The 26,451-nt window shown below is 45.6% G+C and overlaps 2 protein-coding genes across 11 annotated transcripts in view; both read left to right on the plus strand.

Moving 5' to 3' along the window:
* LOC140119786 (uncharacterized) overlaps positions 1-26,451 on the plus strand; it is a 299,698-nt gene that overhangs the window by 121,030 nt on the left and 152,217 nt on the right. For 8 of the 10 annotated variants that reach the window (XM_072139158.1, XM_072139148.1, XM_072139149.1 and 5 more), the window contains one exon: positions 23,419-23,500. In XM_072139158.1, coding sequence (XP_071995259.1) covers positions 23,419-23,500 — 82 coding nt within the window. Of the gene's footprint in view, positions 1-5,407; positions 6,550-21,099; positions 21,180-22,108; positions 22,533-22,616; positions 22,741-22,853; positions 23,051-23,418; positions 23,501-26,451 lie in introns of those variants that run through there. The other 2 variants (XM_072139150.1, XM_072139151.1) reach the window with 2 other exon arrangements.
* Positions 6,567-9,124, plus strand: LOC140119870 (uncharacterized). The gene is made up of 2 exons (XM_072139299.1): positions 6,567-7,145; positions 8,249-9,124. The coding sequence occupies exons 1-2, from the start codon at positions 6,944-6,946 to the stop codon at positions 8,848-8,850; spliced, it is 804 nt and encodes a 267-aa protein (XP_071995400.1). The 5' UTR covers positions 6,567-6,943; the 3' UTR covers positions 8,851-9,124.

Here is a 26,451-nt window from a genome sequence, read left to right on the forward strand (position 1 = left end):
ATAAGTTAATCATGTCCCCTCTTAGTCGTCTCTAGACGAAGGTTGTGGCTCTTCGTTGTCCCCTCTCCTCCTCCAGGGCCTCCTTTTTATGGACCGGTGCCCAGAACTGGACGGCATATTCCAGGGGAGGCAGAAAGAATGCCTTGTACAGTGTAATATCCCGAGAGTCCAGATAACTGCGGATACAGGGACAAGATCCTACTGGCTTTAGAGGCAGCTGATTGACATTGCATGCTGTTATTTAATTTATGATCTACTAGTCACCCAGGTCCTTCTCAACAAGGGACTCTCCCAGATTTACTCACCCAAGGACATATGTTGCCTGTGTATTATTAGCCTCCAGGTGCATATCCTTACATGTATCCACATTGAACCTCATTTGCCAAGTGGATGACCAAACGCTTAATTTGTCCAGGTCACCTGCAGCTTAAGAACATCCTCCATAGACTGTATTACACTACACAGCGTGTACTACTCCCCCCATCCTCCATAGACTGTATTACACTACACAGCTTGTACTACTCCCCCCATCCTCCATAGACTGTATTACACTACACAGCTTGTACTACTCCCCCCATCCTCCATAGACCGTATTACACTACACAGCTTGTACTACTCCCCCCATCCTCCATAGACTGTATTACACTACACAGCTTGTACTACTCCCCCATCCTCCATAGACTGTATTACACTACACAGCTTGTACTACTCCCCCCATCCTCCATAGACTGTATTACACTACACAGCTTGTACTAATACCCTCATCCTCCATAGACTGGTTTACACTACACATTTTGGTGTTGTCTCTAAAACTAGACACAGTGCTATTAATTCCTACCTCTCAATTATTAATAAATAAAATAATAGTGGGCCAAGCACAGACCCCTGGGGACCACCACTTATACCTGGTGACCCTTCTGAGTTGGATTCATTGACCACATCTCTGGATACGATCCTTCAGCCAGTTTTCAATCCAATTGCAAATTATTCCTTCCAAATAATATTGTGGGTAAGTAACTAATGCATAACCCTGACCGCAGCTCCCAACCCTGACCACAGCTCCCAGCCCTGACCCCAGCACCCAACCCTGACCCCAGCACCCAACCCTGAACACAGCTCCCAACCCTGACTCTAGCACCCAACCCTGACATTAGCATCTAATGCGGAATTCTAGTACCTAAAACGGACCATAGCTCCCAAACCTTAAGCTAGCACCCAAATACATTTCCTGGTAAAAAAGGTGAACTTGAGAGGAGAAATTTGGTAAAAATGCAAATGCTGAAAAACAAGTAATAAAAAATGTCACCAAAGCTCAACTCTCACTTCAAAATGGAAGACTCTTAGTGCTTCAAGGCTTGGCAGTTACTCCCAGTCATAGCCTTGAAGCACTAAGAGCCTTCCATTTCAGAACAGGGTGGAGTGGTGTATGTGATCTTCAATTGAAAGTACTGTTACTTTCTTTATTTTATCTGAAGCCCATTTTCTATGGATTTTCTTGAAGGGAGAGGTGAGATTTTCTCCAATCCACCTTACGATGCAGCCATGGTGAAAGAGATGACTGCAGGGCAGCTTGGCTACAGTCTCTTCTGATATAAAGTCTTCCATACATATTATGCAGGATGAGTTGGTGTCATCATTTGGGGCGTAGCTCATTATCAGCAGACGTTCCAGTCTTCCAGTGAGCCCTCTCCGACGTCGTGGGTTCTGTGGTCGCTGTGTTGTGGTAATACCACTGGTGGTTGGGCCTTCGTCCTCCTGCCTAGCTGGCTCAGTAGGCACAGTTGACACTGCAGGACCTGGTGCTGCATATGGTATGGCTACGCTTGGCACTGCCGATGCCTCAGGCTCTTGTGATGTCGGTTCTGATGGCCCTAGCGCTGCCTCAGGCTCTAGACGGCGTGGAGAGCGACTGCACACTCTGTCTGCTTGGCGTCTGTGGCACGCTTACTCAGGGTGTGTATGGTGTGGAGAGCGGCTTCTTGGTTGGCGCCTGCACCTTGCTAACTCAAACTCTGGGCGGCTTAGAGAGCGGCTGTGTGGTTGCCCTCTACAGCGCTGTGGTGAGCGGCCTTCCGATCTTTGGGTCATACGATGACGTATGCTGTTAGCAGCGGATGGTGCTGGCACTGCTGATGATATTGCCACACTATTTTGTGGTGCTGTTTCAGCTGCCCGATGGAATGGAGACCGGCTGCACCCTGTGTTTGGTCGGCAGCTACGGCTGTGCGTGGTACGGTTTCTTCACAGGCTGCCGCTGGCAGATGCTGCCTAGACGAATGTGCCAGTGGCTCATTGTAATGAATACTATGTAAAAACCCCATATACTGCAATGCAATATGCAGACCATCTATGAATAGAGCAGTGTTCCCCCACCACCTAGCTGTGGCCCAAGACCGGGCTGTAGAGAACCTGGTCCAGGGCCGCGGCCAAATTCCGTAAAAAAAAAAAAATATATATATATAATACTCAGCTTCCCCTTTCCCCCACAGAAGTCCCTTCTTCCTTTACTGCATTTCCGTGTTAACCCTCACTGGCAATAGAGCAGTGCATTATTTCATGACATTGCGTCTGCCAACAATAGAACCAAACCATAAAGGGGTATTCCGGGAATACGAACGTCTGATACAAAAACCCATGATGATATAAATAAATGAATATAACAAAACTTACTGTCATTAATCACAAAATGGAGCTTAAATTAGTTAGATTTTTTGATCTACAAAATTTATGGCCTCTCTAAAGTAGGAGGAATTATCACCAAGATGGCCACCACTGGAAACTACAAGTCCCATGATCCTTTAGTTCTCAGTAACTCCTCCTGCCTCTTATGCTCTGCTCTCTGTGATGATATAACAGACTTTCTTGCTCGTTTACCATAGTAATGATGTGCATAACACTGGCCATGCTCACGTAGTGGTGATCACATGACCTGCCCAGGCAGGTGTAGGACATGTGATGTGGACATGTGACCAGCGTCATCTTCTGTCCTGCGTCGCATCCGCACGGAGGAAATTCACGGGCTGATTAAAGGGCCAGTAGCATTTTAATTCTTCATTACAGTCTATGCCAGCAGCATTTTCTGATTCCTGGAATACCCCTTTAATGCAGCAGAGAAGTGAAGGAAGAGGAGACTGCTGTAGGGGAATGGAGAAGGTGAGTATGCTGTAGGAAAAGGGACATTGCATGCAAGCATACATTTTTGGCTATGAGACAATGACACCAAAACCCCTTCCTCTTCCATTATACACGGACAATGCACTTACACGCACCAGGAAGAAGAAGGTGAACTCCGGGGACCTGAGCGGGGAAGCGACACATGCAGGATATCGGACGCAGGATCTTAGTGAATCGCGGCACAGGGCATTCCAGTCGGACATTCTGGATCGGGGAACGTTCCAGGAACGGGTAAGTAAATGAGCCCCATTGTTTCAATTCATGAAAATGTATTAAAACACAATAAAACCTTTAAATTTGGTATCACTGTGATCGTACCGAACCAAAGAATAAAGTAGATGCATCATTTGGAGCGAACGGTGAAAGCTGTAAAAACTGAGCCACAGAGAAGTGACGCAAATGTGTTTTTTTGCCAATTTTACCATATTAGGAATTTTTTTCCAGCTTCCAAGTACACGGCCTGGAATAATAAATAACGTCATGGAGAAGTAAAATTCGTTATGCAGAAAATAAGCCCTCACACAGCAAAAAATATCAGATTTAAGTGTGCAGAGAAAGATTGGATCTTTCTATGGGCCGGGGAAGGGGAAGGATGAACAGGGGTGAAAGGTTTGTAGTAGAGACATACTGGGGCAGATTTATCAAGCTGTCTGGTAAAATGAAAGCTGAGCTGTGATTGGTTGCCATGGGCAACTTGAACAGTTCTGCTCTAAGACACTTCTGATAAATCTCCACCATTGTATTCACTGCAAAGGGCGAGCGACTTCATGAGTTGAAGATCAATAGTGGTGGAAAAAGTTCTATATTATATTAAGTTCTAATAGTTCTGTATTCTAATAACTCGAATGAATGCAAATGTGTCCCAGCGAAAAACGATTTGGACCAAAATTCAACTTCCCTTTCTTTGGTACCAAGTTGGTTAGTTCCCTTCTTATCGCCCTTCACATGATTGCTTGTATTGGAATATTTCTCCACTTTCTCTATACTGGATCCCCTTAAGGACGCGTGACGTATTACTATGTTACGCGTCGGCTGCGGGTGTTTGTAGAGGGCTCACGGGCTGAGGGATTGAGCGTTTGCAGCATATTTCAGCAAACACACTCCGGTGGTAGATGCCCTTTAAGAAACTGCACTTAAAAACGGATCAAAACTGATAACGATGCAGAGGAGACGCAGTTTTAACTATGACATGTGAACGCAGCCTATAAGACAGGAAATTGTGAGACTTGTACTCCACCTAGTGGGCGCGTAGAAGCATTACAGCGCTGAAGATGCTGAAATGAGAATAAAAAAAAATTTGTTTTATTTAAAAGTTTTCCATTCAGGCTGATAACTAATGAGACCTGCGCCCGAGTGTCCTATATATTATCTATATCTAGTGCAGAAGAATAAGCCCCATGTGATGTCTGGGGGTCAGTATAAGGACAGTGCAGCCGCCCCCGATCTCTCTCCTGTCACACCGGGAGACGCTTCCTTACATATAATGGTAAATATTCTCCTGACAGAAGTCACAGACAGCGAGGGCCATGACGCAACGCGGGCTCCGGGCAGAATAACATCCACTCCCAGGATCACAGACACAAAGTCACATCACCCCAACTCCATGTCACACACACAGCACAGGACACCCCAACTCCATGTCACACACACAGCACAGGACACCCCAACTCCATGTCATACACAGCACAGGACACCCCAACTCCATGTCACACACACAGCACAGGACACCCCAACTCCATGTCACACACACAGCACAGGACACCCCAACTCCATGTCACACACACAGCACAGGACACCCCAACTCCATGTCATACACACAGCACAGGACACCCCAACTCCATGTCATACACACAGCACAGGACACCCCAACTCCATGTCACACACACACACAGCACAGGACACCCCAACTCCATGTCACACAGAACCACAGCACAGGACACCCCAACTCCATGTCACACACACACACAGCACAGGACACCCCAACTCCATGTCACACAGAACCACAGCACTCAGCACAGGACACCCCAACTCCATGTCACACACAGCACAGGACACCCCAACTCCATGTCACACACACAGCACAGGACACCCCAACTCCATGTCACACAACACTCATCACCACAGCACACAGCGGCCTCCACACCCTGTATATACCCTGCCAGAGTGTGATGTCACACTCCCAGGGTCAAATGACTGCTGCATAGTGAGAAAGAGCCCAGCCCCTTCAGTGACATCACACTCCCAGGGTCACATGACTAGTACATAGTAAGCCCCGCCCCTTCAGAGACATCCTCTCCTTTACATGCTACGAGCCTTCTCATATAATACACAGGAGCTCACATCACAGAGATCACACATGGTTCCCAACTCTTTTGCAGCCACTGCGTATAGTTTACAGGTCTCTGCAGTTTTCACTGAAAGACGATGATCCTTTCCATCAATGATCCACCAGGGATCCGGGAGAAGGACAGAGAGCAGATGGCGGCCAGGATCCTGGAGCTCACCCTGGAGATGATCTCCTTGATAACCGGAGAGGTGAGAGTCTCCCAGGACACGGCTCTTATCTCTAGGAATAACAGCGGGAAATGACTGGAGAGGTGAAGGATTCTTAGGATCTATGTAGTGATCAGTGTCTCCCCATACACAGGATTACACAGTAGTGAAGAAGTCGTCTGGTGAGTGTGTGACCCCCCGTGTGTCAGGAGGATGGACCCAGAGCCCCATCACCGAGCCTCCACCTCATTCACTGATACATGAGCAGAAGATCCTAGAACTTACCTCCAGGATCACTGAGCTGCTGAGCGGAGAGGTGAGCGCTGCCGGGAATGCTGGGACATTGTACAATAACACAAGGGAGGGGTCTGGGTGATGACTGTGTCATTGTGGGTGTCAGGTTCCTATAAGGTGTCAGGACGTCACTGTCTATTTCTCCATGGAGGAGTGGGAGTATATAGAAGGACACAAGGACCAGTACAAGGACATCATGATGGAGGACCACCAGCCCCTCACATCACCAGGTAAGAGGAGACCTTCCTGATTATAGAGGACAGAGCAGGTGTGAGGTCACCTCCTCCATCATCTCATCATCACATATAGACAATGTATCAGTCACTGTGTATATTTCCTATAGATGGATCCAGTCAGAGAAATCCCCCAGAGAGATGTCCCAGTCCTGGAGATTCCCGAGATATTACACAGAATCCAGATAGATGTCCCAGTCCTGGAGATTCCCGAGATATTACACAGGAACCAGAGAGATGTCCCAGTCCTGGAGATTCCCGAGATATTACACAGGAACCAGAGAGATGTCCCAGTCCTCTATATTTTCATGTTGTTAAAATGGAGCCAGAGGAGAATGTCCCACTGGATCATCAGGTAGATGGAGCTGAGGTTCCTATGAATCCTCTATAGATGGATGTAATGAGGCTTCTACTAACCTTCTGGGGTGGAGGGTCTATGGGATGATGTTCCTTATATGAGCGTGGTTGGTCGCAACTACAAATGGTTTCTAGTTTGAGAAAAGAATGTAGTGAACATCTACGTATTTGGGGATCTACTTGTTCATTAGTATTCGGAGTTGATAAATGTAGTTCAAATGATTTGTCTCTGGAAAGAAGAAGAATCTCCAGTGATGATGAAACTTCTCTAGCAGTGATGTCCCGGTATAATTTTCTCCCTGGTGTCCATGAGTCTCCACCTCAGGATCGGGTCACATCGGGTTATGCAGTAATATAACCGGGACATCGATGGTGATGTGTAAAATATTGGGATGAATGTGGATCCCGTCTCCTCCTGCAGGAGATTATTCCCCTTAGTTCCTGGTTCTAGAGGTTTCTGTCCATCACTTGGATATAAGAGAATCTCTGGAGACATTTCCTTGTTTTCTCATGTCCTTCATGTTGGATCTTTCCAGGAAAGTTGTGGTGGAAGGAGGAGCGGAGAGGAAATCCCCTCATCAGTGACAGAGGAGGGTAAGAGCCTTTCATGTATCTTGTGGGTTATTCTTCCCTTATACATTGCAGGGAGAGGTCACATCCAGGGGAGGAGATGGAGATGACATAGACACCAGCTCATCTGTCTCTGGTCTCCTCCTCAGATCAGTCGCATCAGTGACTTTCTACTTTATGCCAGGGCTCCTGGTACCTTAACAGTCCATGGTCAGGGCTAGAAGACAAGCTTTGGTTCAGCTATCTTTGCAAATGGACATGGAGTCATATTTAGATCTAGATGTACAGTGGTGGCCCCCTGAAAGCTTGTGATGGTTCTCCCCCATGTTCCCCGGAGAAGATTGGGTAATACAGCGGTCCCTGGGTCAGTCTTTGTCTCATACTAGAACCATCGTCCATGAGAAAGTACATCGTTCCAATAGAAAGTACAATGTAACATCAGATTTTTGGGGGCACATCATTTCTATTGGTTTGGGTAGATCTCCAATCTTTAACCCCTCTGTGACTAGGCCCTTAAAAGGCTTTAATGACCAGATCATTGGTCAAAAGGTTGAATTTGTATTGAAGTCGAAACTGTATATTTTATAATTTTGCAACCAGACAAAAAAAATTTTTTGTCCCGGTGGCAATTGTAAGTCGGGTGTGCCTTTATAGTAAATATTTTTACAGTTTTCAAATTAACTCCTAATGACCATTGTAAATTAATTTCCTAGTGTGTGCCGGTCATTTTGATATATAATATGTATATTTTTTAAAAAATGTTTTTTAATTTGCATCTATAAGAGCCCCAGTTAAAGGGGGAAACAACCCCCTGTGGGGGCAGATATTAGGTCAGAGCTGGACTGGGTCTGATCAGACCCAGCAGCTCTGATTAACCCCTTAGCCGGAACATTTTGGTTGAGATGCAGGGTGTCTGATCAGTATAAATAACCCAAAAATATCCTGTGATAGAGGTTCTTAATATTACATTTAAACATCTATCTGGTTCTGTGATTTCCGTGTGTGAGCCAATGGGTTGAGTCGAAAAACTTTGCGTCATGGACCTCACATGCTGATGACACGCGGTCTGAATACAACAGAGGGTTAATAACTGAGGGTGAGGATAAAAATATTCTCTCTTATTTTAGGTAAAGACAAATCTCGAGGCACCACTGGACTCCCGATTGTGCCTCCATCTTATCCATCACAGATCACAAGCAAAAAAACAAGCGAGCCCCGAGCACCCAAAGTCCTTGCATGTCCCGAGTGTGGGAAATGTTTTACACTGAAATATAATCTTCAGAGACATCAGAGAACTCACACAGGAGAGAAGCCATTTTCATGCTCAGAATGTGGGAAATGCTTTTCTAATAAAGGAGAACTTCACACGCACAAAAAAATCCACACAGGGGAAAAGCCGTTTTTATGTCCTGAATGCGGGAAACGGTTTTTGTTTAAAGGCGATCTACGGAAGCATCAGAGAATTCACACGGGGGAGAAGCCTTTTTCATGTTTAGAATGCGGGAAATGTTTTACCCATAAATCGGTTCTTCTTAAACATCTCAGAATTCACACAGGGGAGAGACCCTTTTCCTGTTCGGAATGTGGAAAACATTTTACCCAGAAATCAGTTCTTCTTCAACATCTAAGAATTCACACAAGAGAGAGGTCTTTTGCCTTTCCAGAATTTGGTCGGTCCTCTATGACTGTTCATCTCGAAGGCAGTCACACGGAGGAGAAGCCATGCTAGTGTCCAGTGTGGGGATCCATGGGATGAGCCGCTGCCTCACGATGACTTCTGATGTCTGGCTACATTATGTTTTTGGGATGATATCCATGATGGAGTCTGAAGAGAAAACACAACAGAGTTCTGGTAACTTCCGTCCATCCACTCTGACTCCATATTAAGAGGGCGTTGTAAAAGTATTCATACCCCGTTGAACTTTCCTTGTTTTTAACTTGAATGTATTTTATTTATATTTTATGTATTTGTGAAGTGAAATGAAAATGATTCTTGCTATGTGTTCTCCGACCATCTGTAGCGGCAATGACAAGTCTGTCGGGGGATGTCTCTACCAGCTTCGCACAACTAGAGGCTGCATTTTTTGCACCTTCTTCTTTGCCGTTCTGTTCTAGCAGAGTCGCTTTACTTAGAGAACGTTTGGTCAAAGTCAAGTCTGGGCTGTGATTGGGCCATGTTGTCCAAAAAAAATGCAAGCCAGCTCACCCGTTAGATGGTTGATTTAAACCCAGTTCAGATGCCTGAGGTGCACGGAAACATCCCGAAGTCCATGGGTAATAAGCAACACCAAGAAAGCTCTTTCTGTCCAGCACTGAAGCACAATCGGCATCGATAGTGGGCAAAATTGCGTTATTTGTACAGGATTACAAAAGCATGTACAGTGGTACAATAAAATCAACACGTTTCGACGCTGATGATCATGACTGCGCGCCGAAACACGTTGATTTTATTGTACCACGGCACATGCTTTTGTAACCCTGGGCAAATAACGTTTCGCCCAGTATCGATGCTGATTGTGCTTCAGTGCCGGACATAAAGAGTTTCTCGGTATGTTATTACATGCTTATGCTTTGATATAAACCATAACATTGAAGCTGTGGCAGATATCATGAGTGCTGGAGATGAAGCTCAGGTCTTCTGCACCATCTACCCAGTGTTTTCCCCAGGATTGTCCTGTATCTACTTCCATCTTCTCATCAGCTTTGAGCAGCTTCTCAAGTCCCTGCTGAAGATTGATCTCCCCCAGCATGATACTCCCACCACCTATTTCCCATGCTTTGCTTCAGGGTGGGGATAGTGTTTTCATGGACATATGTTTAACTGCTCAAACTTAGAGATGAGTGGACCTGATGGTTGGGTTCAGCCACCTGATCTGGACCTACTGCCAGTTTGGCGTCCGAACAGCCAATCTAGCATATTGAAGTGAGTAGTAGCTAGAAGTTGTCCCCCTGCCCGTTCCTAACCATGGCTAGTTGCTAGAAGTGTCAGTTCACCAATCCAGAAATCACAGAGCCTGACACTCAGCCCGTCAGCAAGGCGACATATTTGTTTCCAACTAATTTAAAACAAACTCACAGAAATATCGGAAACACCAAAAAACGTAACTTTTATTAATTCACTTTTAAAAAAAGAAAAATTTAAAAATTTAAAAAAGACAAATGTCCAATAAGAAAAAAAGTTTAATTTTTCTTTTTTAAAAGGGAATTAATAAAAGTTACGTTTTTTGGTGTTTCTGATATTTCTGTGAGTTAGTTCACCAATCTAGCAATATGTCCTGGTCAGGTGGTCAAACCCTACCATCGAGTCCACTAATCGCTACTCAAAGTAGCTGCTTCTTCTTCAGGCTAGCTGTGTCTCCTAGCTTCTTGCAGCCGGCCACCTGGACTTCTTATGGTTTGTTTTCAAAAATGTTGAATGTTATGGGGTGCTCCATGCAACAGGACTCCATGTTGGCCCCACTCCTCAAATATAAAATGGCTCCGGCCTCTTGCTATATTCGGAAAGGTGGTAGGGAAATTGTGTGTCCAGCACAGTCCTCCGCTTAGTCCTCCCTGGCATAGAATTGTGCATCTAGACCTGCTGCAGGCTATGGCTAGTGCTCAGGCCCGGCCCACTCCCCGCTAACATTGCATAGAGGGGGAAACAGTCACGGCTCTGGCTGTAATAAACCCCCCCAGGCTGTAATAAACCCCCCCAGGGTGTTTGGTGAAATTACCACCAGCTTTTATTTAATATGATATTTGGGACACTCAACCACCCACAGGTCCTTATGGAGTGAAGCTGGCGTAGTGAGCAGTGAAGTCAGAGTATTATCTCGGCTTCACTTGCCGCAACACGAGAGGAGGTGCTGGAGGTGGAGCTGCAGATGTGAGTGGGATGTTCCTCAAAGGAATCACATCCAGGTGAGTACCCAACCAAAGCCTTCATACAGGTTGATTTGAGACCCTAAATCGCAAGTCTATAAGGTCTTCGGTTGGTTTCAGCTCCCAAATCGCCTTTACAGGTCCTCTTTTGATAGTTTAGTGTATTAAACCAGAACAGTAATCAATAACCTGTTGGCTCTGAAATAACACTGATCCTTCACCACTTCTTCGCTGGATACTGATACTTCAGGGCTTTTTCCTCCGGTAAAGAAAAGCCATGATCACCCCCTTCCCCTATTCTTATCCCCATCTTGCAATTCATTTTTTATCACAATAAGGCTCCATGCACGCGATGTGCTGGGAACTGGGCGTAGCATACTTGGGGTGGAGCGGTGAGAGCTGCTTACCCCTCGCCGCTCCATAGGGACAGGAACAGTCTGGCCATGCTCTCTTTTCCTGAGCCTATCTTTTTCCTGTCGACAGTACATTACCGTGGCCGAACGTGCATACGTGACGCACGCTGAAGAGGAGGTCGTGCACATGAGGAAAGATAGAACATGCTCTACCTATTCCCTGTGTACGGTGCGGCACCATATCGCCGCCAGGAGCCTACAGCCTTCTATGGGGATGTATATGTAGCTGAAAGCTCGCAGCCTTTATATCCTTTATGTCCTCATGACGGTTGTGTGAATGTAGCCTAAGGCCCCAACATGAGGAAGAACCAGGGCCGGCTTAAAATTGGTGGGGGTCCCTGGGCGCAAAATCTGGTGGAAGCCCCCACATTTTTCATCTATGTATTAGGTAGGGTCCCCCCTTAGTCAGCAATCCTTATAAGATAGGTTCCTCCATTAGGCCTCATGCAAAAAAACGTAAAGGGGACCATGATCTGGCCACACAATTTGTGGCTGGATCACGGTACCCATAGATGTCTACCGTGCTCCATTAATGAGTATACAGCGCCCTCAATAATTAATAAATATACAGTCCCCAGAAATTAATATACAGCCCTCATAGTAATATACAGCCCCCAGTAAGTAATAAATTTGCAGCCCCTTGTAATGCATAACTAATATATAGCAGCCCCCAGTAAAAAATGTAATCTATACTCACCTTCTCCCGTTTCCTGCATGCACGGTGACCTCCTCCCCTTCTTTTGGGATGTCGTCATCTTGGTGCAGAAGGCGCAGAGTGTGACATCACTGCGCCGACATCCAGTGCGCTCCGTGCTCCGCCATAGACACAGCTGCCGGCTGCTACCTAGTTCTCTGAACTGGACGGGGAGCCAGACTTGTACCCGAACACATAGTGGGAGACTCAAGCGGACATGCGACCACCCGAATTGCCCACACTTGGTGGGAATCCCAGGGGTGCCGGCCCTGGCAAGAACACAAGTTTACGGCCTGTAACTCTGTTGTAGCATCAGTTGGAAAGCAGGGTGCTTGGCTGTATACTGGAGCTCCCCCATCTCCATAGATCATCTGATCTATGGTCCATCGGTAACATTTTAGAGCCGGGCTAATTCTTTCACTAATGACAAACCAAGTTTATGGGTCAGCAAAAAAAAAAGCATGAGAAATATTTATGTTGACAGTCAGCCCATTTTCAAATCTGCCCCCCTTAAACTATCAGAAACAGCTTTTAGGAAGATTGTTAACCCCTTCATAGTAATTGAATCAAAATGGAGGTGAAATTTAGAATGGTAAAATTGTACCGGTTATACATTCATTTAGCCCTAAAATTTACACATTTCCAAAAGATAAAAAGAGAAAACCCACCATACAATTTGTTCTATCATTTCTCCCGAGTACAGAGACCCCCCACATGTGATCGTTACTTCTCCCGGGTATAGAGACCCCCCACGTGGGGCCGTTACTTGTTTTATGGGCGCAGAAGGGAAGGAGGGACCTGCAGCTGCCAGGATTTTAGTTTCCTCATTGGCCCCTTCTGTAGGCTATAACATTTTCGCTTTTTCGTTATTGGGGCCATGTGGTGGTATTTTTGTTGCGGGAGGAGATACTTCTTCTAGTGTTATCATTTTGAGGTTGTTATCCCCTATTGTTGAAATTTTAGGAACTTTTTTTTTAGGGCAGGAGTAGAAAATGGGAATTATTCATTGCATCCCCCATGACGGCCCCACTTGGAGACATAACAAATTAATTTTTCAGGGAGGGACAACAGCTTGTAGTACTTTTCTGCCAAAAGCTAGTTCTTTTGTATTCTGTAGGTCTAACCTATAGTGTTTTACAAACGTCAACTGACTAGACCATGTTGCTGCCCTACAAATCTCATTAATGGAAGCTCCCCTTTTTTCGGCCCATGAGGTTGCCATGGCCCGAGTGGAATGTGCTCTAATTGTCTCAGGTATAGACATATTTTGAGCTACATAGGCATTTTTAATAATAGTCTTGATCCATCTCGCTAGAGTAGATTTTGAAGCTTTCGTGCCTTTATTTTTCCCACTGAATTGCAGAAGGATATTTGAGTCCTTCCGCCAATGCTTTGTTGCTTCCAGGTAGAAGAGAAGAATCCTTCTGACATGAAGATAGTGCCATTCTTCTTCTTTCGGGGATTTCGGATCTTGACAAAATGTAGGCAGAATAATCTCCTGGCTTAGATGGAAGCTTGAGGAAACCTTGGGAATAACATTTTTATCAAGCATTAACGTTATTCTATCTTCAGATACTTTTAGGTATGGTTCTTTGATAGATAATGCCTGTATTTCTCCTAAAAGCCTGGCCGATGTTATGGCGATAAGAAAGGTTAACTTGAATGTCAACTCTTTAATATTTTTTGAGTCTAATGGCTCAAATGGAGGACCAGTAAGATAATTTAAGACAACTTGGGACAGCTATTCTTATGGTAGGTTTTAGTCTGGAAGTAGCTTTTATAAACCTCCTTACCCATTGGTGATCTGCCAGAGGAAAATCGAAGAAGGCGCTTAAAGCAGATATCTGAACCTTCAGAGACCTGGTCTTCAGGCCCTTGTCGAACCCTGCTTGGAGAAAATCCAATACCTTGGAGACATTAGGAGAGTTCTGGTTAGGAATCTTAGGTCTGCAGAATGACAAACTTATTCCATATGTGGGAGTAAATAGCCTGGGTAACAGGTTATCGACTTGCCTTTAAGGTGGAGATAACCTTGTGGGACAAGCCTTTGAATTTTAGTAATTCCCCTTCAGGATCCAAGCTGATAATTGGAGAGCCTGGGGATTTGGATGTAGAAGTGGTCCCTGGAATAGTAGGTCCGCACGAGGAGGGAGGTGAATTGGTTCTTCCAGAGATAGCCTCCTGAGTGATGGAAACCATATCTTTTTTGGCCAGAAGGGTACTACCAGAATTACTTTTGCCTTCTTTCTTTGGATCTTCTGTACCACTTTTGGGATTATTGGTATTGGTGGAAAGGCATACATCAATGCCGCATTCCAAGGATGTCTGAACGCATCTAATTGGCTCATAGGTGTTGATCCGTCTAGCGAGAAGAAAAGTTTTGTCTTTGCATTTGTGCGGGTTGCAAATAGGTCTATATCTGGAACACCCCATTTTTGGGTTAGATGTTTGAAGACCTCTTTGTTCAGACACCATTCGTTCTGGTTGATGGATTTCCTGCTTAGATAGTCTGCTACTGTATTTTCTTCTCCTTTCAGGTGGACTGCAGATAGGGATAATACGTTCTCCTCTCCCCAACTGAAGATTTTTTCTGATAAAAGAAGATGATCGATATTCTTGGTGCCCCCTTGGTGGCGTAGATATGCCAATGTGGTGACGTTGTCTGAGTATATCCTTACATGGTGGGATTTCATTAGATCTCCGCTGACTTTCATGGCTTCCCACACCGCTCTCAACTCCCGGTAATTGGAGGAGCGGTTTTGTATGGATAGAGGCCATTTCCCTTGAGCAAGGGATTATCGAAATTTGCCCCCCATCTGGACCGACTTGCATCCGTCTGGAGAGACCACAGGGGCCATGGGTGCCAGGCTATGCCTTTCCTCAGGTTCTCTTGATGTGTCCACCAAGCTAAGGCTCCCTTGACCTCTGCAGGGATCTTTATCTTCCAATCTAGATGGGTCAGATTTTTGTCCCACACGGATAGGAGCCAATTTTGTAATCTGCGAGTATGAGATTGACTCCACTGTACTGCTTGGATACATGCTGTCAGCTGGCCTAATAACTTCTTCACATCCCTTATGGAACAATTGATCCTCTTCTGAAATGATTTCACTTCTTGAAAAATTTTTAATATCTTTTCCTGTGGAAGGAAGGACATCTGGAGCGATGAATTCAGAGAGATCCCCAGGAACGTAATAACCCTGTTGGGATTCAGATCTGATTTTTTCCAATTTATGATCCAACCCAACTGTTTGAGGATGGCAATTGTAAAGTCCCTGTGATCGGTTAGCTCCTGTTCGGATCCTGCCACAATTAATAGATCGTCCAGATACGGGATTATAATTATTCTTTTTGTTCTTAGGAAGACCACTATTTCAATGATAATCTTCGGAAACGTCCTTGGAGCCGAGGATATTCCGAAGGGAAGTGCCTTGTACTGGAAATGGCATATGATCCCTTCTGGGTTGAGGACTGCAACCCTGAGAAATTTCTGGGATGCTAGATGTATTGGCACAATAGGCATCCTGTAAGTCGATTGTGCACATAAAGGCTCCTGGAGGAATTTGGGTGATAGCCGAGCTCACCGTCTCCATTCTGAACTTCCTGTATAGGATGTATTGAATCAGATCTTTCAGGTTGCATATCATCCTGAATGCACCGTTGTTTTTTTTTTATCAGGAATAATGGGGAATAATGACCTTCCCAAATTTGTGATTCTGGAACCGGAATGATGACATACAGTTTTAGTAATTTTTTATATTCCAACCACAACTGAAGAGCGAGTTCTGGAGATGGTTGCCTGGTGAGAAAGAATCTTTGGGGAGTAAGAGATGTAATTTCCAGCTTGTAACTGTCTTTCAACAACGTTAAAATCCATGGATTCTGTCGTAATGTTCGTCCACTGCTGGTGAAATTCCAGGAGTCTTCCCCCCACTCTGGCGTCATTTTCTAAATGATGGGGTAGTGTTGCTGGAGCTAAGGAGGAAACCCCTTCCTCTACCCCCTTTTGGGTAGCTCCATTTCCCCTGCTTTCCTTTCCCTCTATAGGGAAATCTGTTCTCTTTCTGGTCCCGAAAGGGCAGCTTTTTCTGAGCCGTTTTTGCCTCAGATAAGCCATTTTTCCTATCGGCTGCCTTCTCAAGAATGGTATCCAACTCATGTCCAAAGAGGTATTCCCCTTGGAAAGGAAGGCCACACAGTTTCGATTTGGACCTAAAGTCTCCTGCCACTGTCTTAACCAGAGCGTTCTAATTGGAAAGTGCTCCCTCTTTCGCGCTAAATCTTACACCCTCTGCTGAGGCTACCGCGACAAAGGCTGTTGCTGATTTAAGTATAGGTATTGTTTCTAAGAGAACCTCTCTTGGTGTACCATCCTTGATATGATTTTCTAGCTCAGATAACCAGAAAAAAAGGGTACGAGAGACTGATGTAGTGGCAATATTTGTGTTGAATAGAATCTTCAAAGGGAAGATCGGTCTTTTTCGCAATCTTCGTGACCTGGACATCTACTTTAGGAAAGGAATTCCAGATCTTTGATTCTTCCTCCTTGATGGATAGACGATTCTTAAATTCTCTTGATATAGATATTCTATTCTCTGGTTCTCTCCATTCCTCAAGGATTAGATCCTTCAGGGTCTTATTGATCGATAAGACGCGTCTCTTTTTTGCCTTAAGGATCCCAAAGAGCTCATCCTGAATAGATGTTGGTTCTTCAACCTCTTCAATTTTTCAGCGTGTCTCTCATGGCTTTCAACAGGGGATCTAAATCCTCAGACATAAACAGGTATTTAGATTCCATTTTAACTGCAGATGTAGATGGAATTGAATCTAAATCTAAGGAGTCCTTGACCGAACCCTCTACTGACTCTATATCGGACTCCGATTGGTATTCTATTCTTTGTCTTTTTTGTACAGGTTCCTGAGGCAAGAGGTTAGCAAGCGATGAAGCTAACGAACACTGAACCTCCCCTTTTATAAAAGTCCTCATTTCGTCCATAAAGGATGATTTTTCCTCTCTCAAGAGGTTATCAATACAGTCCGTGCAAACTGCTTTCTTATAGTCGTTAGATAACTTGTAAAAGCACATGTTGCATCGGCGAGAGGTAACTTTTCTTTTCCCCGCATGCTTGGGAGGTAGATCCTTAGATTCTCTATGCTTCTCCTTCTCTTTCGGTTCCTACCAACAGAGAAGGAGAATAGTGTTACTATCTAAGAATAGTAATACTATATTTCAAAAATTTTTTAAATTTAAGCATAAAATAATTTGTGTATGTTAGGCTATAACCCACAGTAACACTTAGATACCCCGAAACCACTCACAGGAGCTATAGGCGGGGGATCTATAGACACAGCATCCATAGCGCAAGATTCCACGTTGCCAATGGTTATACACAGCACCTATGTATACACATATATATATTAGCATATTCCATATAACCATCATATATATATATATATATATATATATATATATATATAAGGGAATGCTGCTCATACTTGCCTTGAACACACAGAACCGTGAGGTAAGGCAAAAAAATTGACCCGATATGGTATTGCCTGAAAAAAATATACAGCCCTTATATAACACTGAGTCAATGTAAATGTCAGGCCAATGTATATATTGTGAGACACTGAAGGGGTTAACTGTGGATGGGCGGTATGCTTCCCCTAGGTTTTCATATTATGCAAGGCCTGAGTGTGGAGTTTGTGTTGTCCAGCACCTTGGACACAGGTGGAGGTAGCAGCCTAATCAGCCTGCATAAAGCTGCTGAGCAGAGCTGAGAGCGTTGTCTCTCTGAAAAGAGGCTGGAGAGCACACATCCCTGACCTCTGTGCCTGGAGCAGCAAAGTCTTTTGTGTTAGTGGTGAGTTAGAGAAACTCTGTATAGTTAGCACCCAGACGGGTAGGATATTATTTGTTTTGATGCCTGAATGTGAAGGCTGTTTTATTTTGTTCCTGCTGCAATAAACGCAGGGGAGACCTGTTTTGGACTGTACCTTGGTGTCACTGTCTTGAACTGCATCACAAAAACCCCGCTTGACTAGGCAGAGGAGGGTTATAGCACGCTGATACACCGGAGCATTAGACCTCAGATAATTGTGCATCCCCGCTAGCTTTTAATCTTACCGCTCCATGCGCCTGCTTCCGGACTCCGCGACTGGAAACGTCACTTCCGGCACGCCGCCGGAAGTCGTCACCGGCGGCCGCATTGAGTGCACTGCCACCATTTTGTTGAAGTCCGGGTGTCATAAACCTCACGGGGTCGCGGACAGAGCCGGCACTACCGGCCCGAGATGCCTGAACAAGGAAGGGTCGTCTGCACCGATCGCTGTCCTGGACCGGAGGGGTAAGAGGAAGATCCCCGCGCCACACATGCTCCCCTCTCACTGTCCCTCTTGGTGGATGGAACGGAGGAGAGATTTCTGGATCTGGAGTGTAGATGCAGGGGGTGGGTATTTAACTTCTCTGCTTCCTGTCCCTACAGAGGTCAAGGGGTCATCCTCCAAGTGGGCCGTCGTGGGGGACGCAATGGAAAAGAATCAATTCTGTTTCCGTGTTCACCGTATAACCTAATAATCATGTTATCTTTATTTTACGGGTTGATACGATTACGGCGTTAGCAGACATGACAAATTTGGTAAAACGTAAGAAAAAATATTCAACTAAAACCCTAATATGGGAAAAATCTATCATTTTTGCATTGCCGTCTTCCAAGTGGCACAACATTGTTACTTTTTTGGCTACAGAGCTGGTTGATGGCTTGATTTTTTTGCGGGGCATGTTGTATTTTGCATCAGTATCATTCTGGAGTACATATGTTTTTTTGATCACTTTTTATAGCATTTTTTGTGGGAATGAATAGGTAAAAATCATAATTTTTGGAGGGTTTATAACAGTTTTTTTTTTAACGGCGGGTTCAATAATTATTTACTGTTATTCTACGGATTGTTACAGATGCGGTAATACTATAAATGTGGGGTTTGTTACTATTTAGACTTTTTTTGGGGTTACATGTCTCTTTATATGTTATGGGGCTTTTGGGCATTTTTATAGATTTTTTTTTTTTTTATTGAATAACTTTTTTTTTTACTTTTTCCACCATGGGACATGAAGAAGCAATCATCTGATTGCTTGTTCATGATAATATTCTGCAATACTGATGTATTGCAGGGTATTAGCAGTGTCAGCCTATGCACATGTATAGGCTGACACTCTGCCTGTAAGATGACGTCAGAGACGCCATCTTACAGGCAACACTGGGGTCCAGATCGGACCCAAGAGATGCCATAGCATCGATCAGCGCCACCCAAGAACGGCTCGTTGGGCCGATTGCGGGGGAAAGACCCCCCAAAACCAAGTTAAATGCCGCGGTCGTGTTGACCGTGGCATTTACCGGGTTAAACACCCGCGATTGGAGCCCACTCTGACCGGGGGTGTTACACTGGGGTGTCGGCTATTAGCTACAGCCGGTGTTTCCGGATGTTGGTTCGGCTCAGATCTTGAGCTGAACCGGCATCGGCTCTGTGTCACTGGATATATCGGACGCTGAGCGGGAAGGGGTTAAAGTGTTTCCACAGATCAGTGAAAAAGCAAGAAAAAAAATTCTCTGTAAAAGTTTCAGATGCAGTTTTTAATGTCCAAACTAAGAGAGGAGTAAGAAATTTTGGAGGAGCAGCTTCTCTCCATTATATGTTCTCATCCGGATCTGGTTTTGGCTTCGAAAACTACATCTGAAAAACTGAACGTGGGATGGCAGCTCCGAGCGGTGAGTCTCCGCTACAGTCTGGAGTCTCTATTACTGTGGTCTGAGGTTCTTTGTCCTCATGTGGCGTGACCCTGATACATACCTGCCCTGACCACTTTATACTAGATGTGACCCTGATCCTTAGCTGCCTGTCCTGACCTCTGGCCTGTACATTGGACTATTATGTGCCTGACCCTCTGGCCTCGCACCGGTGTCCTCTGACCTGCCGGGACCAGCGTCACCTACACCCAGACCAGCGTCACCTACACCCGGACCCCTCTGAGAGGTAACAGCCCTGTGTCCTTCTCACCACAGAACCCACATCCTTATACAGGGGTAAAGGACGAAACTTAAAGCAGAAGAATAAGCTCCATGTGATGTCTGGGGGTCAGTATAAGGACAGTGCAGCCGCCCCCGATCTCTCTCCTGTCACATCGGGAGCCACTTCCTTACATATAATGGTAAATATTCTCCTGACAGAAGTCACAGACAGCGAGGGCCATGACACAGCGCGGGCTCCGTACAAAGCTCAGAATAACATCCACTCCCAGGATCACAGGACACAAAGTCACATCACCCCAACTCCATGTCATACACACAGCACAGGACACCCCAAGTCCATGTCACACAACACTAAGCATCACAGGACACCCCAACTCCATGTCACACACACAGCACAGGACACCCCAACTCCATGTCATACACAGCACAGGACACCCCAACTCCATGTCACACAGAACCACAGCACAGGACACCCCAACTCCATGTCACACACACAGCACAGGACACCCCAACTCCATGTCATACACAGCACAGGACACCCCAACTCCATGTCACACAGAACCACAGCACAAGACACCCCAACTCCATGTCACACAGCACAACACTCAGCACAGGACACCCCAACTTCATGTCATACACACACAGCACAGGACACCCCAACTCCATGTCATACACACAGCACAGGACACCCCAACTCCATGTCACACACAGCACAAGACACCCCAACTCCATGTCATACACACAGCACAGGACACCCCAACTCCATGTCACACACACAGCACAGGACACCCCAACTCCATGTCACACAGCACAACACTCAGCACAGGACACTCCAACTTCATGTCACACAACACTGCACCACAGCAGCCTCCACACACCCTGTATATACCCTGCCAGAGACCCGCCCCTACACTGATGTCACACTCCCAGGTCACATGACTGCTGCATAGTGAGCCCCGCCCCTTCATTGACATCACACTCCCCGGGTCACATGACTTGTGGATAGTGAGCAGGAGGAGGTGTGTGAGGTATAGAGTGTCCTGCACTGAGGAGAGAAGAGGTAAGTGACCAGAGGAGGGACTACAACTCCCAGCATGCTCCAGGAGCACACACTATATGGAGGGACTACAACTCCCAGCATGCTCCAGAAGCACACACACTATATGGAGGGACTACAACTCCCAGCATGCTCCAGGAGCACACGCACTATATGGAGGGACTACAACTCCCAGCATGCTCCAGGAGCACACACACTATATGGAGGGACTACAACTCCCAGCATGCTCCAGGAGCACACACACTATATGGAGAGACTACAACTCCTAGCATGCTCCTGGAGCACACACACTATATGGAGGGACTACAACTCCCAGCATGCTCCAGGAGCACACACACTATATGGAGGGACTACAACTCCCAGCATGCTCCAGGAGCATACACACTATATGGCGGGACTACAACTCCCAGCATGCTCCAGGAGCGCACACACTATATGGAGGGACTACAACTCCCAGTATGCTCCAGGAGCACACACTATATAGAGGGACTACAACTCCCAGCATGCTCCAGGAGCACACACTATATAGAGGGACTACAACTACCAGCATGCTTCAGGAGCGCACGCACTCTATGGAGGGACTACAACTCCCAGCATGCTCCAGGAGCACACACACTATATGGAGGGACTACAACTCCCAGCATGCTCCAGGAGCACACACACCATATGGAGGGAATACAACTCCCAGCATGTTCCAGGAGCACACACACTATATGGAGGGACTACAACTCCCAGCATGCACCAGGTCCCTCCATGTGGGGTCCAGTATGTGCTATTAGTGAGGAGCGGCACAGTCCAGCGCCATCACTCCTCCCTCAGTCCAGTGACCTCCCCTCCAGTGTCTGGAGAATCCCCATCTGTCACATCACACATGTCATGGACACAATTGCTTCATATAGAGTTTGCTCTTAGTTCTTGTCATGTTTCCTCAGGTTCTATAGATCCAGGACTCCCAGAGGTTTCTCCTAAAGATGATCCTTTCCATCAATGATCCACCAGGGATCCGGGAGAAGGACAGAGAGCAGATGGCGGCCAGGATCCTGGAGCTCACCCTGGAGATGATCTCCTTGATAACCGGAGAGGTGAGAGTCTCCCAGGACACGGCTCTTATCTCTAGGAATAACAGCGGGAAATGACTGGAGAGATGAAGGATTCTTAGGATCTATGTAGTGATCAGTGTCTCCCCATACACAGGATTACACAGTAGTGAAGAAGTCGTCTGGTGAGTGTGTGACCCCCCGTGTGTCAGGAGGATGGACCCAGAGCCCCATCACCCAGCCTCCACCTCATTCACTGATACATGAGCAGAAGATCCTAGAACTTACCTCCAGGATTACTGAGCTGCTGAGCGGAGAGGTGAGCGCTGCCGGGAATGCTGGGACATTGTACAATAACACAAGGGAGGGGTCTGGGTGATGACTGTGCCATTGTGGGTGTCAGGTTCCTATAAGGTGTCAGGACGTCACTGTCTATTTCTCCATGGAGGAGTGGGAGTATATAGAAGGACACAAGGACCAGTACAAGGACATCATGATGGAGGACCACCAGCCCCTCACATCACCAGGTAAGAGGAGACCTTCCTGATTATAGAGGACAGAGCAGGTGTGAGGTCACCTCCTCCATCATCTCATCATCACATATAGACAATGTATCAGTCACTGTGTATATTTCCTATAGATGGATCCAGTCAGAGAAATCCACCAGAGAGATGTCCCCGTCCTGGAGATTCCCGAGATATTACACAGGAACCAGAGAGATGTCCCAGTCCTGGAGATTCCCGGGATATTACACAGGAACCAGAGAGATGTCCCAGTCCTGGAGATTCCCGGGATATTAAAGAGGAACCGGAGGAGAATGTCCCACTGGATCATCAGGTAGGTGGAGCTGAGGTTCCTGTGAATCCTCTATAGATGGATGTAATGAAGCTACTGACCTTCTCCAGCAGCAGTGGGTGGAGGGTCTATGGGGAGATGTTGGTCGGACATAACTATAAATGGTAGAAGAGCAGGAGAAGTGAATAATCTTCTCCCTGGTGTCCATGAGTCTCCACCTCAGGATCGGGTCACATCGGGTTATGCAGTAATATAACCGGAACATTGATGTTGATGTGTAAAATATTGGGGTGAATGTGGATCCCGTCTCCTCCTGCAGGAGATTATTCCCCTTAGTTCCTGGTTCTGGAGGTTTCTGTCCATCACTTGGATATAAGAGAATCTCTGGAGACATTTCCTTGTTTTCTCAGGTCCTTCATGTTGGATCTTTCCAGGAAAGTTGTGGTGGAAGGAGGAGCGGAGAGGAAATCCCCTCATCAGTGACAGAGGAGGGTAAGAGCCTTTCATGTATCTTGTGGGTTATTCTTCCCTTATACATTGCAGGGAGAGGTCACATCCAGGGGAGGAGATGGAGATGACATAGACACCGGATCATCTGTCTCTGGTCTCCTCCTCCCGTCAGTCGGATCTCCACACGATAGAAGAGATGAATATGGGACCCCCATGATTGGTAGCAGGGTTACCAGCGCACACATTGCTTTTTCATTCTAAACTATATCACATACATAACAATTATAATTTTTTTTTGCCAATCTTGGTAGACCCACTAGCCCAGTGATGGCGAACCTTTTAGCGGCCAAGTGCCCAAAACCCCCCTTATTTATCGTGAGGTGCCAATCAAAAATTAAAGCAGTAACTTATTGCTCCCTGTTCAACAACTCTCAATCATATTGTCCTCCTGAGGACAGCAACACAGTAGAAAGATAGAAAATTTTCATCATTTTAGCTTCTTTCCAGTTTCCCTCTGTACACAGAGAATCTTGGGGCCAGCAGAAGGTCCTTCAAAGATAATTTGGCCCTGTCTAATTCTCCCTCTTCCTACAGTCCCAAGTATGTATCAAAATATGACTGAAAACAGCATCTTTTAAGTTGCTTGGAACTGCAGGAAGATTCTTTGAGTCCGGTCTGGTGTGCTGGGGTGCACGGGTGCCCACAGAAAGGGCTCTGAGTGCCGCCTCTGGCACCCGTGCCATAGGTTCGCCACCACTGCCCTAGACTAAAATCCATGGGGTTGTTGTACATTACTTCTGGGGTAATATCCTCGGTGGGTGAAGATAAGACTGATGACTTTATTGGATTCTTCTTCAGATGTAATTATCTGTGTTATTGTGGATACTGTATCACTTCTATACGTGCTGATAGCACTTTTATGCCACAGTAGCCTACCAGCCCACTCTAGTATATAGCCAGTGCCTGCTCCCTGTGGTATATAGCCAGTGCCTGCTCCCTGTGGTATATAGGCAGACTGTCCACTGTAGCATATAGCCTTCCAGCCCACTCGAGTATATAGCCTGCAAGTCCCCTGTGGTATATAGGCAGACTGTCCACTGTAGCATATAGCCTTCCAGCCCACTCGAGTATATAGCCTGCAAGTCCCCTGTGGTATATAGCCAGACAGCCCCTGTTTGCCCAGCACATAAAAAAAAATAAATGTACATACTCACCTTCCAGAGGTCCCCAATGCTCCGGTTCACGCGTCTCCTCTTCTCTCTGCTGTAATAGCCGGCAGAGCCACGACTGTAGCACACTATGACTTAATCATCAGCCACACCACCGCATCATAGCGAGCTCTGGCCGGCAAAGCGCATAGACCAGAGCATCGGTCTGAAATCATTGTATGAAATTTATACATAACTTTTTATATATATTTGATTGGTAGTTATGTTCTTTCTCTTTCCAGGTACAATAAGATGGGAGACTTCTGCGCCTCATTGTACTAAAGAAGAAAGTAATCAATCAATGGAATTGATAAAAAGTCCTGGAGATGGAGCAGGCAAAATTTGTACCGAATGTGGGAAAACTTTTGTTAGCGACACATGTCCTTGTGTTGCACCTAAATGTAATCTTGAGTCCCATCAGAAAACTTGCACAGACGAGAAGATTTTTCCATGTTCCGAATGCGGGAAGTATTTTTTGACTGAATGTCATCTAAGGACACATCAGAGAATTCACACGGGGGAGAAGCCATATCCGTGTTCGGATTGTGGGAAAAGTTTTTCGTTTAAGCATCAACTTCATCGACATCAGAGAATTCACACAGAGGATCAGCTCTTTCCCTGTTCAGAATGTGGGAAAAGCTTCGCGCTAAATTGTGATCTGCGCAGACATCAAAAAATCCACACGGGGGAGAAACCGTTTTCATGTTCCGAATGTGGGAAATGTTTCTCATTCAAAAATAACCTTGAGTCACATCAGAGAATTCACACAGGGGAGAAGCCGTATTCTTGTTCGGTATGTGGGAAATCCTTTGCACATAGCGGGTCTCTTAAGAAGCATCTAAAAATTCACGCGAGGGAGAAGCCGTTTTATTGTTCGGTATGTGGGAAATGCTATGCACACAAAGGCCATCTCCTCAAACATCAGAGAATTCACACAGGGGAGAAGCCATTTTCCTGTTCCGAATGTGGGAAAAGTTTTTTGGTTAAATATAGTCTTAAGGTACATCAGAGAATCCACACAGGGGAGAACGTATTTTCATGTTCGGAATGCGGGAAATGTTTTACCGCAAAAGCCCATTTTCTCAGACACCAGAGATTTCACACGGGGGAGAAGCCATTTTCATGTTCAGAATGTGGAAAATTTTTCACAACAAAAGCCCACGTTCAGAAACATCAGAGAATCCACACGGGGGAGAAGCCATTTTCATGATAATATGAGAGATTTTCTCCACCAAATGTGATCTTCGCACAAGTCTAATAATTTAAGATCTAACCCAGATATATTTATGCCCTGAAGGTGGAAAATGTTCTATATGTAAATGTGATCTCTGGAAACATCAGAGAATTTAGGGTAGAAAACGTTTTTCACGTCCGGGAGTTTCCCAGTGCGGTCGTTGTCCTTATATGGAGGCTGAAATCACTGGGGACCTCCCTCTTGTGTGTTCAGGAAGGGGAGGGGTTTAATGTGAACAACCCCAAATTATGATACGTTATATTAAAAAAATGTGTTAAAAAACATCTAGACCAGCTGTACGCTTTCGATGCTTTTGACAAAATGTATATATGAAAAATAAACATGAAGTTACGAACTGAATTTTTTAAAATTTTTTAAACAAAAGTCCTTGAAATTTTGACAATCAATCAAATTATCAGAAAACTATACGGCTCTGTACTATACACCTTCTTGCGGACTCCATGTGGATTTTACATGCAGATTTTGGTGCAGCAAATCCACCGTAGCATTAAAGTTGGAAAAAGTCAAGGGAACACTTGCGTCATCTGAAA

Source organism: Engystomops pustulosus, chromosome 2 (assembly GCF_040894005.1).
Source record: "Engystomops pustulosus chromosome 2, aEngPut4.maternal, whole genome shotgun sequence".
Lineage (NCBI taxonomy): Eukaryota > Metazoa > Chordata > Amphibia > Anura > Leptodactylidae > Engystomops > Engystomops pustulosus.

Bases quoted from the DNA above. Each gene is read 5' to 3' on its own strand.
- LOC140119870 (XM_072139299.1), top strand. From the start codon at position 6,944: ATGAATGTGGATCCCGTCTCCTCCTGCAGGAGATTATTCCCCTTAGTT. The intron at 7,146-8,248 runs GTAAGAGCCTTT...CTCTTATTTTAG, and splicing joins CTCATCAGTGACAGAGGAGG to GTAAAGACAAATCTCGAGGC.